The sequence below is a fragment of the Canis lupus genome, chromosome 10, assembly GCF_048164855.1.
Source record: "Canis lupus baileyi chromosome 10, mCanLup2.hap1, whole genome shotgun sequence".
In the NCBI taxonomy this organism is placed as follows: domain Eukaryota; kingdom Metazoa; phylum Chordata; class Mammalia; order Carnivora; family Canidae; genus Canis; species Canis lupus.
The window spans coordinates 14,398,765-14,417,959 of NC_132847.1; the positions used below are offsets into that span (position 1 = coordinate 14,398,765).

The following is a 19,195-nucleotide window of genomic DNA, read 5'->3' on the forward strand; positions in this document are numbered from 1 at the left end:
CTTTACAAGTGATCTGAGAATGACCTTCTGGGGAATAAGAATTCTGGTATTTTGAAGGCAAAGACACCAAATAGCAAGAGATGGTCATTTTGAAACTTCTCGAGTAAGATGAAGTCCAAAGACCAGGCCACCATTTGTTTAGGAGTTCCTTGAGGGCATGGATCCCATCTTTTTCATCTGTACCCTCCCAGCAACAAATAAGCCCTTTTGAGCACATAGCAGACATTCAAGAAATAAAATACCTGCTGAATTTACTTTGTAAACTTACTTTCTCTATTCAATAATATCTTGACTTTTATGGGCTAACAAACTCTTAGTTAACTCTAAAAGGGTGCACCCATGGAATTCTGCTTTGAGAATCAAGGATGAAAGCAGATGAATCAATGAGTAACAAGACTACTTTTTCCTTTCATCATAGAAACCACACCAGATTAAATGGAACGATGCCTATCATAGAACTTACTTTGTATTTAAAGCCAAATACAACAAAGACAATGTAATGCTCACTTCAATTTCATTTTGTATCTTGTTATTCGTTAGGAAAACTAGAGCTTAAAGCCTAGGAGGAGAATCTACTTTTCCTAAAACAAGAATCCCGTGCATTCATTCAATTCCACTGAAATCAGATCATCTCACAAATCACATTACACAGTGGCCAACTGCAGTTTCATGACAGGTCATGAGAGCATGAAAACATGAAATCAAACTCAAACTGTTTTTAAAAAATGCTATAAGATGCCTCAAAGACATATCCAATGGCCCTTATCAAGTGAATTCTATGTAGCGTGTGTAAGTGAATCTTAACTGTTTCTTTAGAATACATTTTCCCTTTTCTTTGCCAAATGAACTTCTGGCAAAATCGGTCTTCTTCACTAGGTTGAGCTCTGTGTTTACATGGCCTATAAACCCGCAATAGCAGACACACTGCTGGCATAATGTAGGCACTTAATGATTAAACAAAAGGCCTGTATGACAAGACTGAACCACTAAAAAACAAAGATAAAAGTGCCTGCTACTCAGGCTGGCACAGACTTCCCCCCCTCACAGCTTCTAATTTTAGATCATCCCACTATTTCTATACTTCTAACTAACAGCATCTCTGGGTACCCTAAGGTCACATTCTCTACTAGCACTGGTAAAGGGATCTCAGTTAAAAACATGGAGAGAGAGATGCCTGGGTGGCTCAGCGGTTAAGCGTCTGCGTTTGGCTCAGGGTGTGATCCCGGGGTCCCATGATTGAGTCCCATATCGGGCTCCCTGCATGGAGCCTGTTTCTCCCTCTGCCTGTGTCTCTGCCTCTCTCTCTCATGAATAAATAAATAAAATCTTAAAAAAAAAAAAAAAAGTAAAGGAGAAAGTAAATAATCATTCTTATTTCTAAAAAACCATTTTGAGAGATGTTCTAGAAACCTTTTAAGAAAAGCTTTGTCTACGAGAGAAAGCTTTTTTTTTTGTTCCTCAATTTTCAACCAGGATTATCATAATGTTTCTCAGCCTCTAACAAGAAGTAAAAAGCCAAACTTATGCTGTGATGGAAAGACTCCCATTCTGTGAATTCACTACTATACTCAGCATTGGGTCCCTTTGATTTGGTCCACAAATCACATCAAAGCTCAAGGGATTCTACAAACAGCTTGATAAGAATCTAACAACTGAAAAATTAAATAGGTGTATGAGTTAATGATGCATCTGAAAAACAGGTATGCAGTAAATAACAGCAGGGAGCACCATGTAGTTGCTGACATTCCTGGCAGTGGCAATCCAAAATGAGAGAAAGATTTTCTAGTTTTAACCACGTAAAGAGCAATAGCTTTAATAGAAATGCTAATGCTTGCTCCAAAGAAATTTATAAGGAAAAACTAAATACTCCAAACAAAAACACATTAGTGTACTACTACATTTAATACATATTTCAGCCAAAAAAGTTGATGAAATGTGTTACTGTTAAAAACAAGTAATTGAGGGCAGCCCGGGTGGCTCAGTGGTTTAGCGCCACCTTCAGTCCCGGGCCTGGATCCTGGAGCCCTGGGATCGAGTCCCACGTCAGGCTCCCTGCATGGAGCCTGATTCTCCCTCTGCCTGTTTCTCTGCCTCTCTCCCTTTCTGTGTCTCTCTCATGAATAAATAAATAAAATCTTAAAAAAAAACAAACAAAAAAAGTTGTGTAAAGCTATTTAATTGACTGAAATATATACGTATTTTAATTTCTTTTATTGAACAGGGTGAACACATTCCACTTGCAGTTCGTTAAGTATGGTTTTTACAGTCTCAGCTACTAAGTGTAGATATCAGATATAACCTCCCATTATAATAAAGTTTTATAAAAAAACAGATACAATACTTCCCTTATTTTGACCTATACCTTTCCTAGAAACAACACATTTTTAAAAAAATTTTTTTAAGATTTTATTTATTCATGACAGACACAGAGAGAGAGAGAGAGAGAGAGAGAGAGAGAGAAAGAGAGAAAGAGAAGAGGCAGAGACACAGGCAGAGGGAGAAGCAGGCTCCATGCAGGGAGCCTGGCATGGGGCTCGATCCCGGGGCTCCAGGATCACACCCCGGGCTAAAGGCAGCACTAAACCACTGGGCCACCAGGGCTGCCTGAAACAACACATTTTATAAGTTCAAGAGTCACTTTGTTTTTTACCAAGGGGCATTACTACATTGTCATAAATACCTGTAATTATTACTAGTTCTCATACCAACAATGTCACCCTGGTTTAAATTCAAAGTCATTAGGACAGAGCCTTGCCCCCTTTTCAATTCATGGGTTTAACAATGTTTTCACTTCGGTGATATTTCTCCCTCTATTGTTCCCAAATAAAGGAAAGCCATTGCTCTTCAGAAAATAATACTATGAAACAAAATCAGATCATACCTTAATATACAGTTGATTGGAAAACCAACTTCCAAATCATGGATACTCCTTAAGTCTATTGAAAAGCAAAAATGATGTGATGTTGCTGGCACAGCAATCTTCTGTCCTGAGGCTGTTTCTGAAGCATGGGATGCAGTCACTGCCTGGCCCACTGCCTGGGCCACCGAAGCAGGTACAGAAGTGATGGCTAGAATGAACGTAAAAATTTAGAAGAAAAAAATGCCATTTGGTAACAATTTCTCTTCAGTTATTTACATCCTTTAAAGAAATTTCATTTACCTTCAAGCAAGGAATCTGATCATTTGCTTTCATAAACATGAATTAAGCCATCAACTTCTTGAAGTGACTTACCCAAAATTATGTAGGCTTTAATTCCCGTTTTAGAACTGTGTAAAAAAAGACCTTACTCTTAACATAGATTACAAAACACAAAAGCATACATTACTGATGCTGTGATATGTGCCAGCAGCCTGGCAGGCACCAACTTCTTTCCAAAAGGCAGCTAAACTCAACTTAGTATTTGAAGGGTTGTACTTGAGACGTACTGCAGATATAATTTCATCACTTTTTAAGTAGTAGTTTTGGCTATTTTAGGCACATATGACATAGTCTAACAAAAGAGATAACTAGTTCAATCCCTAGAGACCAGAGATGTTTTGCGAATAGCCCAAGTCCAAGAGCTATTCAATGACCAAGTGATAACTTGCACCTTAACTTGACTCCTAATCCACCACTCTTTTAATTACTTACACTAGGAAATGTAACTGCAGATCCTTACACAGTAGATGGGAAAAGTTTAGAGAAGCAGATAACACCGTTCTCAGGCTAACTTTCAGATCAAAAAGGAGCATTATGATTATTACAATAGGCAGTAGCTCTTCTAAAATTCCAATGAATTCACAACATTCAAGTGTTTACTAGTTAAAAATACATTCAAAATGTAAAATACATTTTACATGTTTACATGTAAAAATACATTCAAAAGAACTATTTTCTGTCATCTCTTCTGCATAAACTACTGTTTCTAAAATAAAAGTAACTGGAAAACTCTCACCCAGGCAAAATCTATGAGAAAGTTACAGACTCAATCTAAATTTATTCCAATTTAAGCAATTTTTTTTTTTTTTTTTTTTTTTACATCATGACACACTACTGGCTCTTAAAATAAAAAACTCACAATTTACTTAAAGACCATGAAAACTCTCTTAATCATTAATTAGATGGCTATAAAATATATGCCTAAAAAAAATCTGTAAAAAGAACACCTTACCCTTTGGATTTGGTTTTGTGTCCTTATCATATTGCAAGCTTTCCACTTCACTTCCTGTTGCATCATCTTTTGTTGGAGGTGAAAGGTTTTGAGGTGGAACAGGGGACATGCTTGGTGACTTTGGCCCAGTGAGTATCTTCTCTTTTATAGGAGTTAAAACTCGCTTCTTTGAATGCTGTAGTTCATGTTCATTCTGGGTCTTTAATTCAATTAAAGACTAAAAACAATTTTTAAATAAAGTATAATTTGCAAAGCACTTTCCTTCATAATTAAGCAAAAAACGAGATGTTGTTTTTTAAAAATATAAGCTTCCTTTCCCAGTTTGGATATTCCTAGTCTATTTTTCTTCATAATTTGCAAATTTTCTTATAGCATCTAGGACCAGAAAAAGGAAGATGAACAGGAAGGAAATATGTATCGAGAGCTGAGTACCAAAATGTATCCTAACTGTAAGAAGGGCTATTTGATAAAACAAGTCAGGCCAGGTGTCCAGGGAATGGTTATTATTACCAAAGCAATAAATACAATGGAGGCCTGCTACTAAAACAAAAAATAAAAACATATCTAATAAGATTTTCTTCTTCCTTTGTTCAACCTTCTTCTAAAAATATATGCATATATGTGTGTGTGTGTATATATATATTATATATATATAATACATGTATATTATATATATATATATATATATATATATATATATATATATATATAAACTCTCACTTTGGTTTTTCTATCTTTAATTTATAACCTACATAAAGATAGTTCTTCAAAAGAAGCACACTACAGTTGATTCCAGGGCTACATATAATAAAAAAAAAAAAACAAGTATGTCCAAACATTCATCTCTGCTGCCTAAATAGCGTCTGAGGACCATAAAGTACCGTGAACCAGGAACTCTTAGCTCAAGCTCAGTCAACGAAAATGATTATGATTAATGCAGATTCCCAGAACCTAGGTCTAACAACATTCTCTTTTACACGGGTTCCTTTTCTGGCACTGACTGACCATGAGTTAAGGGTTGAGGAGGCATAGTTCCTTTTACATGAAGGGCGCTTGAGATTCTCTCTCTGCCTCTCCTCTCCAAAAATAAATAAATCTTTGAGAAAAAAAGAAAAAAGAAAAAAAGAAAAAAGGAGGCGCCTGAGTGGGTGCCTCAGTCAGGTAAGGGTGTCTGCCTTCAGCTGAGGTCATGGTCTCAGGGTCCTGGGATGGAGTCCTGTGTAGGCTGTCTGCTCAGCAGGGAGCCTGTTTCTCCCTCTCCCTCAAATAAATAAAATATTAAAAAAAAAAAAAGACTGCATGCAAAGGCTCTGTATAAACACTCAAAGTATAGCCAAGAAGCCACAGTACTTTTCAGAATGGAAGTATCATATAATGTAGGCCACTAATTAAGAATACTTTCTCAAACAAGGTAAACTCTTCTGAAGATCAACTTTTACAAGGAGCCATGAATGACACAGCAAAAGCTGCAGGAGGGGATGGATGGTTGCTACTTGCCTGGGCTTCTATGCCTTCTCTCTGCAGAGCCACAGACACTCCCACTGTTGGGGCTAGCTCCACAGGAACAGGTGCAAGCTTCTGTTTGGCTCGATTTGGAGGGTCAAGGATAAAAGCACCCTCAACGGTGACCGGGCGCTGGTTGATTTCTGTGCTCCCCTTTTTCAGCAGTCCAGTTAGGGGTACTTCTGTACTTCCAAGTGAGTGGTCTCCACAGCAAAGATGGATCTAGTGGGAAAGAGAAAATCAAAATAGGCTTTATATTCTCTCTCATCTCCAAAACACATTAACTTAAGAGAAAGGGAAGCCTGGATGGCTCAGATAGTTGAGCATCCTATGCTTGGGCTTCAGGGTCTTGGACCAAGCCCCACAGCAGGTTCCACACTTGTGTTCAGCACAGAGTTTGCTTGAAATTCTCTGCTTCTCCTCCACTTTCTCCCTTCCACCCCCACCGCCCCCCACACCCCCACAACACAATTGTGCACATGGCAGTCTCTCAATCAATCAATAAATCCTGGGATCCCTGGGTGGCCCAGCGGTTTGGCGCCTGCCTTTGGCCCAGGGCGCGATCCTGGAGACCCGGGATCGAATCCCACATCAGGCTCCCAGTGCATGGAGCCTGCTTCTCCCTCTGTCTGTGTCTCTGCCTCTCTCTCTCTCTCTCTCTGTGACTATCATTAAAAAAAAAAAAAAAAAATCAATAAATCCTTAAAAAAATAAAATGATCCAGAGAAGTAAAGTATAATGCAGGTTATCTTACTGACCTGCAGTGACTAAGAGATTCTCATACATGATGATTAAAATTGTTGATAAGGCATAAACCTTACAAAGAACTCAATAATAAAGAGAGAGAGAGAGAATGAGCAGGGAGGGGGAGAAGACAACTTGCTGCTGAGCAGGGAGCCTGACTTGAGGCTTGATCCTAGGACCCGGAGATCATGACCTGAGCCCAAACCAAAAGGAGGATGCTCAAGTGACTGAGCCACTCAAGCACCCCTTTCTTTCTCTTTTCTTGCTTTTCCAATTTTATACTATAACAGTATTGACCAGTACAAGGCAAAAGAGATTACCTTTCAGGTGGACTGTACTGTTTATCACTGATAGCTAAACAAAACTTCGACAATACCCCTTCTGAGATGGCTGTTCAGGTATTTATTTTCCTTACTACATGGGCAAACATGGTGTCCATGCATAATAAGCAATCACAACATGAAACTATTTTTAGTTCTAATGTTTGCAATGACCTGTCAGCTAGTTTTAATATTATTACGTGTGACTTTGTTGGTGGGCTGGAGAGAAAGGATTTTTATGACTTAGACGTCCATCAGAATTAAGTGAAGAGGGGAGCCTGGGTGACTCAGCGGTTTAGCACCACCTTCAGCCCAGGGCGTGATCCTGGAGACAGACCCAGGATCGAGTCCCATATCAGGCTCCCTGCATGGAGCCTGCTTCTCCCTCTGCCTGTGTCTCTGCCTCTCTCTCTCTCCCTGTGTCTTTCATGAATAAATAAATAAAATCTTTAAAAAAATTAAGTGAAGAAAGAAGTCCTTACTTTAATAAACACTGATATGTCAGATACAGAAAAAAATTCAAGACGTTTTGAAAGTTAAAAACTATGTGCAAAGATGAAATGCAGGAAAAAAAAAAGCAGTTCATCATTTTATACAGTATTTCACTATTTAGTACCTTGGGTTTAACAAAATCATCTCCAAAATTTAGTTCTACTATACTTTTTTTTTTTTTTTTTTTTTTTAAAGATTTCTTTAGAGAGGGAGCATACGGAAAGAGCAAGCATGCACACGCTCTCAGGGCAGGAATCAGGAGGAGCAGAGGGAGGAGAGAGAGAGAGAGAATCTCAAGCAGACTCCCCTCTGAGCACAGAGTCCAAGGTAGGGCTGGATCTCATGACCCTGAGATCATGACCTCAGCTAAAATCAAGAGTCAGGTGCTTGACCGACTGAGCCACCCAGATGCCCCATAGTTTTATGATATCTTAAGGCCCCTTCCCACCTCCCACCCAAATTGCAAGCAAAATCCCATGCCTGATCATATTAAACAAATGATGACCTAATCCTTTATTTTACTCTCCCACATCAGTCTGATGAAAAGCAATTGTAATTAAAAATAGAACACAAATGCAGGGGTGGCTCAGTGGTTGAGTATCTGCCTTTGGCTCAGGTCCTGACCCCAGGGTCCCTCACAGGGAGCCTGCTCCTGACTCTGCCTATGTCTCTGCCTCTTTCTGTGTGTCTCTCATGAATGAATGAATGAATGAAAAATAAAAATACAACAGTCATTTTCACTAAGGTTCACTTTTAGGCGAGTCCAATAAAAAAATTACTGTATAAAAGTACTCAATTCAAGGGCAGGCTTTGGAAAGTTGTTATTTCTTTGCATTTAATAGCAAAGAATATAAATTCTGAAATCCCAGAGTGTGATCTGTGTGTGCATAGCTACCATGCCCACTAATTAATGATGAAATCTTCCCTGAGCCCTGGAGCTTTGGGCTCCAGCCTCATTTTTTATTATAAAGCCTGAAAACTGATACACCTCTTTTCCTAATAACTAGGCAAAAGAGTCTATCTCCTAAAATTCAGAAATAACAGTTATGCTAGGACTTGGCAAGTCAGGATAATTGTAAGAAATTAAAAGGTGTGGCAGAAAGGTGACCTTCACTACCGAAGTAAGAGTTTACATACCTCTCTAAAGCTTAAGAAAATCATCTCTAATAAAAAAAAATTTCTGCAGTACTTACCTGTAGTTTAGACTGAAGAGCCAGGTAAATACGAAGAATTTCTAGGCTGCTACGTATTCGAACAGATGCTCTCTCTGGCTCAAAGTTTGGGTTGATCAAATCATTGAAGGGTTCATTTGTAACATCATTTCCCAACAAAGAATAATAAAAGAAAAACTCAGGCTGTCTTTCTGGAAGTTTCATGGTACATGGAATTAACTAAACATTTAAGGAAAAAAGAAAAGAGTATTAATTTGTAAACCACTATACATGGTTATGCATGTCTGACAAATTCCCAATATTGGCTCAAATGCTGATTTTTTAAAATTTCAAAGTCTTAAAATTCATCACTCAAAATTTCTAAGTCTCTGAAAAATTATTATGAAATAACTAGTTTGATTAATTTATCTAGATTCACCATAGGAAAGCCCAGAGACAAAACTATTTTTAGAGATTTCGGTAATTTTCAAGTTTACTTTTCATTCAACTGATCCATGAGTGAGTACATGACAGTTCTTTTAGAAGAAAGTGGTCAAGTATCTTAAACTGAGCTTTCTTGCTTTTCATATACTTTATTTCAACAAATTCTTACTCTGCCACCCTCTTCATAGATATGAGGAGGGTTCTAAACAACCTTAATCCAAGCTATTTAATGTAACACCACTTAATCCAGGCCTTTGAGGAAAAAAAAAAAAAACTTCCTGGCCGCTCTGTCAAAACTGATAAACCTATAAATTAACAGTTTGAACACTACAGGAAACATCCTTCTGCTGCATTTCTAAAGCTTGTAGTTTCAGGGCCACATATGGCAAAACCATGAATTCTTAGCCCATAAAATACAAAATACCTAACAGACCTTAAGTGTTCACTAGCACTGTTGTTAAAAGTAACAATTGCTGTATTCAGCAAGAGGAGATGGTTAAAATATACTTTAGTTATAGGGCTGCTAGACAGGGATATCCCGACACGACAGCTATCTAAGACATATTTTAGGCCAAGCAAAGTTACAGGACAGCTTGTAGAGTTCATGAAAATGAAAGAATTAGCTACTTAAACAGCCCCACATTCTGTATATAGTAAATATTCAATAAAGTCATTTATTTTGTGTAAAGGAACACGGTAGATATTCAACAACTATTGTTTCATATAAGGTATATTTTTATATGTAAAGTTAATGTTTACTTTAACCCCAAACATTAAACTGTATTTGAGTAGGTTTTAATCAAGTAGATTTATATAGAGAGCCAGCACTTATACAAGTACAATTGTTAAGAGCAGATTCTGGATTAAGCCCCCATTCCTGGTTCCATTAATGGCTTACTGTGAAGCTTTGGACAAATTACTCTATCACTCTCTATCTCCATCTTCATTTCTTTTAGAGTTGTTGGAAGGATTAAAAGACAGAATACATATTCATTTGTACAACTCTACCACCCAGCACAGCGTCAGCTGTTAAACAAATAGGAAAATATCTGAGGCAAAAATATAGTACCCTTACCAGTGATTAGTTCTCAATTTATTTAGACAAGACTTTGATTTCTTCCATAATCAGAAAGCAATAAAATTTTTAAGATTTTTTAAGACTAAAGATAGCCCTTAGATATTTCAATTTATTTAATTTCAAGTAATTCTCAGAGAAAAGACTCTCTTAAAAATCCTTTAACATTCCTGTATTTAAAAAGTAGGTTTTTTTTTTAAACCCTCAACGTTTAGTATCTAAGGAGGAGGAATGTAAGATTATCACCATCCAGTCTTCCTGCTCCTAACTCATTCCTCCATTATGTAACTTGAGAGCATCATGTTCTACTGAAAAGGTGTTTTTTGCTAGTTTGTTACTAGATGCTTCCTACACTACCTTTCACTAGCCTGAGGAGAAAAAAACTAAATGGCTAACTTATAATACCCTTGGCTTGTTTTTAAATAATGAAAATAGCAAACGGTACATATCCTAACAGTAGCAAAAGATGAACACACTATTGGGCTTAATTTTTCCTGTTTTTTTAATTACTGTGAAATACACATACCAGAACATGTACCATTCTAACCATTAAAAAGCATGCATGTAACAATGAGCACGTTCACAAAGTCATAGTGCACTGGTCACCGATCTGGCTCCAGAACACTCTCATCATCCCCAGGACAAACACTTAACCACGAAGCAGCCAGTCTCGATTCACTCCTTTCTCCAGTCCCAGGAAACCATACATCTGGTTTTGGGCTCTATGGATTCACGTATTTTAGTATATTCCATATAACTGCAATCACACATCATGTCACCTTTTGTATCTGGCTTCTTTCACTCAGCATGTGTTCAACATTTGTCCACAATGCGGTATACGTCAGTACCCCATTCTGTTAGAGTTTTGTAATATTCCAGTGTACAGATATACATGGTATTTGGTTTATTCATTCATGCACTGATGGACATCTGGGTTGCTTCCACCTTTTAGATACTATGAATACTGCTATGAACATTCCTGTGAAGTTTATTTGAATACCTGTTTTCAGTTCTTTTGACACTGAATTGGTAATTGTGCTGGCTGTTTCAAGGAAGCTTTTAAGCTTAATTTTTAGCAGAACATGCCAACAACCAGTTATCAATCTGGTTTTTGAGATTTTTAAAAAACTAAACTGAGTGATTTTCCCAATAAGGGGACACTATATCACCAAGAATTGTTTTAGTTGTGAATTCAAGAGGTCAATTACTCCCAATAAGCTTTTATCATACAAATACAGTTTCACATATACCAACTATATGGTACATATTTTGGTTGTATTATTTCATCCTTCATGCTGGGCAAAGCTGGTATTACCATCATCCTACTACCGAGAAAACTTAAGCCTCAGAAAGGTTATACTGCCTAAATTAATGGAGCCAGCTAGTAGGTAGTAAGTAGTAAGAAAGACAACCTGTGCAAATCCATCTTACTCCAAAACTGCTCAAGAAGGAAGAGAGGTTAATACTAAAACAAGAGAATATGCAAAGTGACCACATGTCCAGAAATACCTAGGTCATTTACTTGGCTACAGACCTTTCTAAGACTTGGTTTCCTGATGTTGACAATAAAATTAATAATCCCCTTAAGTTGTGGTAAGACTCAAAATAGTAGTTAGTATAATGCCTATTTCACAGAACAGGACAACAATAAATGATGATAAATTATGCCTCCTCAGAGAGTTGAAAAAAATTAAAGTGGTAATGTAAAATGCCTCACATCTAGTTACTAATACAAGAGTTAGTAGCCTCATTAACTGTGTAGTCTGATGTGGTTAATGAAAAGACAGTGGACATCTAGCCTCCCACCCTCTGAGCCAGAAAGGCATATTAAGGTAAAGCCAATCTATAAGCAGGGCTTTAATGGAAAAAAGGGGAAACTGATGGAGAAAGGAAAAGCATGAATTTGGTATGACAAAATTATAAATATTTCCTAATATATATTTCATATATATATATATGGGGGAGGGTGTGACAGTCACTTACAAGTGACATTGCTTATAAATGTGGACTGCGTGGGAGCTTTGTACCTCTAAAAAAGTTAATACTATGGTAAAAATTTAAGTCATAAGCCACATTCTCTATTTTTGAAAATATTAATTTATTTCAGCTGCTGCAGACCAACCTATCATTGAAAAAACTGGGTTTGATCCTGAAAAAAGACGATGGAATAACAGCTCATTTTGTGTTGAGCCATTTTTGCAAAGGAGGCAACGTTGGCATAGGTCCTGTGCATACCCACAGTTCTTGCTGAAGGCACCAAGCTCACAAGGCCCAGACCACTTTCCCCCAATGCCTCTTCCCAGGGTTGGTTATGCAGCTGGTAACCTCAAGGGATTAGGTCAAGAGTCTTCCTGGACAGATACCAGGACCACTTACAAGTATAGTGGTATATTCCCCAGGTTCTATGCTCCTCAGCTCTGATACAAACCCGCTCTGTGTGGAGCAGCCACCCGAGCACCTCTGTGTCACCCCTTGAGACACGGGTTAACAAAAACAGCAGGCAATACGAAGATGTTCATGTTGCTTGCTGTGCTGAGAGTAATACAGTCTTTAGTCTCTGACCAAAGAATCTTTTGTCTTCTGGCATCATCCAAGAAGTAGTAATTGGCTAATGTGTTAGTTTGTAAATAAGGTAAAACCTAATCCCAGATGATACCTATTAAAGTATGACTGAGACCAAGGGTTTCCAACATTGCAAAATTTCTAAAAAGTCAATTTTTCAATACTTTGAAAAATATGCTTTCTGGCCAGTCCTTATAATGCCACACAGTACAACAGGAAATAGTGTTTACGGATGGTCTTTCATCTAAATTCTAAGATTTCATTTATTCTCTTACTAATAAATTCATACCAATTTACTCTTTTCTTTAGGCAGAAATGCTTTCTGATGTGAATGAAAACATTTTCCTACGTTATCTTTTAAAAGAAAAAAAGTCCACTCACAATTTGCCTTTTAATACCTAAAAAGCAAATTAAAAAAAAAAATAGTCAATATTTTCAGTTGTGAATTACTAATCAGAAGAAAAGTCTCACCTGCTCCAGTTGGGTGGCAAATGCAATGGTCACCGACATAATGAAGGAGTCAGTGCAATATTCTGCTGGTCCAATCTGATGGTAGCCTCCCTCCTCATTCAGCACTGCCACAATGTCCTTTGGGTCAAGTCCAGATAGGTTGGCAGGTACTTTAAAGGAAAAAAGCAATTAAACTACATTATGGTTTGCTATAAAACCACCTTAAGATTTTGACAGCTGATTGAGCTTTGTATTTTGCTTGGCAGTTTTCATGGATATAGTTAGTACCTCAGAGTAAGGTTTCCTTTTATTTATTTACTTTTTTTTTTTTTTAATTTATTTACTTTTTTAAACACACTCTCCAGGGGATCCCTGGGTGGCTCAGCGGTTTGGCGCCTGCCTTTGGCCCAGGGCGCAATCCTGGAATCCCAGGATCGAGTCCCACGTTGGGCTCCCGGCATGGAGCCCGTTTCTCCCTCCTCCTGTGTCTCTGCCTCTCTCTCAATCTCTGGGTCTATCATGAATAAATAAATCTTTAGGAAAAAAATAAATAAAATAAACACACTCTCCAAAGAAACCTTATTTAACCACCATTTTCTTTCTGCACATAAAATCCTTATTTCCAAATACATTAGCATTTTAATTTAATAAACCACAGGGAAGAGGCATCACAGGTTTCCCAAAGAAGTCGATCTAAACTAGGAACTGAAAAGTCAGCTCAACCTGGCTAAGAAGAGAAAGGTGAATGAATAGATAATAAGGGAGTAGAAAATGTGTTCCAAGCAGAAGGAACTGCACTACAAAGCCTGGGAAGAGAAAGCATGTGGTTGGAGAACTGAGGTGTGTGTGCAGTGCTGGATCACTGGGTGAGGACTCACAGGAAGATGTGGAGCAGACACCTGATCATATAGCCTTCCTGCAGGCCATGCTCAAAGACTAGGACAGTTTTCTAAGAAGAAGAAGAAACCATGAAACAATTTTGAGAAGTGCTATAATGCACACCTCAGATATACGCACACCCTATCCTATTTTGCAGCCAGAGCAATTTACACCTTTGGCTTGAAAATCAGTTTACAACTAAATGTTGGTGATCCCTGGGTGGCTCAGCAGTTTGGCACCTGCCTTCAGCCCAGGGCATGATCCTGGAGTCCTGAGATTGAGTCCCACATCAGGCTTCCTGAATGGAGCCTGCTTCTCCTCTGTGTTCTCTCTCTCTCTCTCTCTCTGTGTCTCTCATGAATAAATAAATAAAATCTTAAAAACAAAAACACAAGTGTTTCCTAAGTATTAGGGCTGCTGAAAGGACAGCTGTGACTCTGATGAGGGGATGGGGGGGGGGGCACGGGGGCAGGTGGTGTGGCACACAGGGTTAACCCAGAAGAAACAAACTTACTGCAGCACTGGCTAAAAATAGCACAATGGTTAGTTAGGTGCAGAGACACTCCACAACACAGACCAAGGTTCCAATCCCAAATCCGGCATCTACTAGTTTTATGGGGAAACTATATGATCTCTTTCAGTTCCCATTTTTAATTTTGCAAAGCTTTTATAATGTTTTTCAGAAGAACAAATTAAATAATGGAAGGAAAGCACTTAGCACAGCCCGTGACAATCACTTAAATAAAGACAGCCATTAAATAGCATGATCAGCAGAGATTAGAAATTAAAAGAGTAACTATGACAGATCTCTCTTTATCAGGGAGTTATAAAACTTGAAGGTGTCAGTGTGAATATACACTGTTCACTCAATATAAGGCTAAACACAGATATCAAGGTATATATGTATGGGGTGCTGGTGCATGTATATATATCCATTATTTCTGTATATATGTGTGAATATGAATACATTCATGAACCATCTCCCTCACATTTTCCACAGGAAGGCCCCGGGAGCAGAACACCCCGGTAGCAATTGGCATACCTTTTACCTGGACCTTGACTCCTAAACATCCTTCTTTACTAAAAGGAAGCAAGGCTCCCTAAAACATTAACAACTGTATTCAGGGCTGAGACAGGGCAAGAACAAAATAAGTCTGTACCATCTTCCTATGCCAGAAACCAAGGAAAAGCTCAAAGAATTATGGAGAGACAGGCTAAAGGAAAGAGCAGCAGCTTGAAGGGGCTCTGCTTGCACACATCTGGGAGAAACAATAGTAAGTATTTTAGCCCATTACACAAAAAGAGAACACCATTAAGTCCAAATTTATACGATATACGTAAACTGAAGATTTGATAAAGAAAGAGTAATTTAATAATTTTTAACAATGTATCACCAAATATTAGTTACTTAAGAAAAAAAGATAATAAGTTTACATTTGAGAACATATACTACTTTAATCAAGTAACCAGTGTGAGTATCATCATATCATCAGTAATGGGACAAATCAAAATTGCACGTGACTTGCTAAGATGCAATGAGAAGAGAGCACCACTTCCGTGGTACTCCTGCCACAGATGTATGACCTAGATCGGACAGGTTCATCCAAAGACTGAGACTCAATCACAGAAAGCTCCCCCTTTCCCCACACCTCACCTCTATGTTACTGAAGGCCCATTTTCTTCTTACCCCATAGATCATGTCCACTCTTCAACAAAAAAGTGACAAGGTATATTAAAAAGCAAAACAAAACCAAAAATCCAAGCTTCTATCTCAGGAAAAGAGAAAAAGAACAGCAAATTTTTGCAACTTAAATTCAAAGCCAGCAGAGGGAGAGAAATAATAAAAACTAGAGCTAAAATCACTGAAACTGAAAACAGGAGGTCAATGAAGAAAATTCAAGAAAACAGCTGGCTCTCCAAAAACATCAATGAAACCATTAAGGACATAGCCAATGTTATTAAGAGAAAGGGAGAGAAAAACATAAATTATCATCTCAAGTAAGGGACCTTACTACAGATTCCATGGACATTAAAAGGATACTGAAGAATACTATGAGGACAATTTTATACCCACAAATTCAATAACCCATATGAAATGGACCAATTTCCCTAAAAGACAGTCTGCCCAAACTCATACAATCTCAATATACCTGTATCATTTAATGAAATTGAATCAATAATAGCTTTACAAAACAGAAAGCACCACACCCTGATGACTTCACTGGTGAATTCTAGCAAACATTCAAGGAAAAAATACCAATTCTCTGTAATCTTTTTCAGGTGATAGAAGCAGAGGAAATAATTCCCAACTTGTCCTATGAGCATTACCTTGATGTCAAATTGATCTTACCCTGATGTCAAAACCAGACAAAAGGTTACATGAAAACAGAACACTATCTCGCATTAATATACATGCACAGATTCTCAACAAAATATTAGTCAACTGAACGTAACTATGTCTAGGAAGAACTATACGCCACAACCAAATGCGAGTTTTTTCAGGTATGAAAGTTTTTAGTTCAACATTGGAAAATCTGTTACTATTAATCACATCAAAAGGCTGATGAGGAAAAACCACATGATGGTATAAAAGATGAAGAAAAAGCATGTGACAAAGTCCAATACTAGATATTAATAAAACACCCTAAGCAAACTACAAATAGAAAGTAACTTCCTCAACTTGATAAAGAACATTCATAAAAACCCTACAGAAACAAAGCAAGGGCATCTACTTTCATCAGTGTTTTTAGTATCATATTGCAAGTCCTGGCTAATACAGTAAGATAAATGAAGGAAACAAACGCACGCCAAGCGGGAATAAAGATATAAAACTGTCTTTGTTGGCAGATGATGCAAAATATATTTCTAGCAGAATCAGATCTATAAATACACCAACAACAAACTGATGGTTGCTGAGGATAGGAGTAGAGGGAAGGGCAAAATGAGTGAGGAAGAGTGGGAAGTACTGGTCTGCAGTAATGGGACATGACAAGGAAATCACAGGGATGAAAGGTACAGCCAAGGGAATCCAGTGATGGTACTCTGAAAGCCCTGAATGATGACAGAGGGTATCTACATGTGTGGTGAGCACAACATAAGGAAGAAACTAGTCAAATCATCATGCACACTTGAAACTAATGGAACATTTATGTCAGCTATACTTCAATTAAAAAACAAAACAAAACAAAACAGAGTTGGGGGGGAAGGGGGTAGAGCAGACAACTTTTGGAGCAGTGAAACTATTCTGTAGGATACTACAATTGCAGATGTGTCTCATTACACCTCTGTCCAAACAGACTATGAATTGCCAGAAATAAATCTCACTATAAACTATGAACTTTGGGTGATAGTAATTTGTTAAGGTAGGTCCGTCAATTTTACCAACTGCCCTCTCTGGTGAGGGATGCTGATGGTGGGGAGGTTGTGTGGCCAGGGAGATCAGGGTATATAGCAACACTATACTTTCCATTCCATTTTGCTGTAAATCTCAAAATGCTCTATAAAAAGAATGTTTATTAGTTAAAAAAAAAAATTATGAAGGTCCTGTTAACAAGTAAGGGATGAGAAAACAGTATAAATTTTTGACTCTCCTGCACTCATCCCAGGAAGAAAATCTTCCCCAATGTTAAATTTTTAATAAAACAGAATTCTGCTTTCTTCAGTTACATACCAAATGAAGAAAGGAAAATACTGCTCTCTTTCTACATTTTGTAAACAAGAGCTCAGAGCAGGAAGTGTCGCGTGGTTAACAGCATCACCACACCTGTCTGGTGCACTGGAGTAACATCAGTTTACACTCCTGCATGTGTTTCCTATCATACACTCCACATTCCCCAAGTCTTAGTCCACAGTTCCAACTTTTTCAGAGATGTCTTTAGGGATGATGCACAAACCTTTTCCATCTCGAGGGGGAGCTCCTTTAGCTTTAAAACTATCCACTGGTGCCTTTGTATCTGTTTCCAAAGCAATGCTTATCTGGATCTCAGCCTTGAATTTGGTGTATTTATTACTCAACAACTGGTACCACTTTGGAGCCTGCAGAGGAACAAAAAACACAAACATCTCAATAATGAACAGGACATCGACGAGAGTAGGCAACATTCTCTAAGGTTCCAAATATATTTCCCGTAGTTCCTCAGTACTTTCTCCTCTTTTAAAATATCTTTCACATTTTCATCCAAAGAATTTCATCCTGCTTATTAGGAAGCTAACTGAACTTCCTCTTGAAACCAGAAGTGTATACTACCAACTTTCCACACCCCGAAGCCCTAAGTTTCCACTTTTTCCAGCATATGCCTGCATATCCCATTTCTGCTGTTCTGCATGTATCAAATGAGGGAAAAGGAAAGCTGGTATTAACAAAAGACACTAGCAGGATGCCTGGGTGGCTCAGTGGTTGAGCGTCTGCCTTTGGCTCAGGTCATGATCCCGAGGTTCTGGGATCAAGTCCCAGAACCTGCTTCTCCCTTTGCCTATGTTTCTGCCTCTCTCTCTGTCTCTCTCATAAATAAATAAATAACATTTTTTTAAAAAGATACTAGCAAAATGGTAAAGCAGAGACCTGAGGTAGAGTTCTGGGTTATGAACCATGTACCTGACTGCAATACAAAGGCTTTCTCATAGAATCAAACAGCCTGGATTACCTCAACACCCTCACCAGAGTAACTCTGAGAAATTCTAGTACTCAAGCCAGCCTGAGGGTCATGGCCCAGAACCACCAGTTTCATTCCTGCCAGAGCATCAATGCAATCAATGGAAACAGTGTTCTTACTCTGACCGCTGTTATATAAATCCGCAGGAACTGGTGCTTATACAGAAAGCCCAAAACCAAAAGCTGCTGTCTTGTATCAAGTTTTCGTTTGATAAATTAAAGAGGACTAACTAGGCCATAGCCTTTAAAATCTACACCCAAGGTTTTTTAAAAGCAAAAACTCAGTCTCTTGATGTATTCTCTATGATAGATATTTTATCATTTTAAGTATAAGCTTGAAAAAGAGTTTTAGCAACTTAAAGAATTTATGAGATATTTTTCCGTTACGTAAGTCAGAAAAATCTGAGCTTTTCTGTGTTGATGTTCATTTATAGAGAATCAATTTATTTTTAACTTCATACGTTCTACTCACCAATTCAAGTATTTCTGCTAATAAACAGGAGAGAATAAGCAAGACAACATTTGGTTTTCCTAAAATTCTTAATTCTGAAACATTTCTCCTTAACCCTAATAGTGATAAAAAGCAAACATGACGACAAAGTGCCCTATGGGACCAGAGGTAAGGGGTAAGGAGGAGGAATGCCCAAAGCGTTTGCAGGCAAGACCACCTCAGTATCCTCCCCTCAAGAGAATTTACCTCCTCCGTAACCAAAGCCACTGCAGAAGTGTCCTGTGCAAGTTGTAGTAAAGCTAATCAAGTGAATCAGGGACAA

General features: G+C 38.0%; 1 protein-coding gene across 9 annotated transcripts in view; it reads right to left on the bottom strand.

The window, feature by feature from the left end:
• CEP120 (centrosomal protein 120) overlaps positions 1-19,195 on the bottom strand; it is a 119,797-nt gene that overhangs the window by 37,612 nt on the left and 62,990 nt on the right. For all 9 annotated transcript variants that reach the window (XM_072840779.1, XM_072840778.1, XM_072840775.1 and 6 more), the window contains 6 exons: positions 17,665-17,806; positions 12,914-13,062; positions 8,404-8,601; positions 5,649-5,876; positions 4,152-4,368; positions 2,882-3,068 (listed from right to left, as the gene is read on the bottom strand). In XM_072840779.1, the coding sequence (XP_072696880.1) occupies positions 2,882-3,068; positions 4,152-4,368; positions 5,649-5,876; positions 8,404-8,601; positions 12,914-13,062; positions 17,665-17,806 (1,121 nt within the window). The remainder of the gene's footprint in view (positions 1-2,881; positions 3,069-4,151; positions 4,369-5,648; positions 5,877-8,403; positions 8,602-12,913; positions 13,063-17,664; positions 17,807-19,195) is intronic.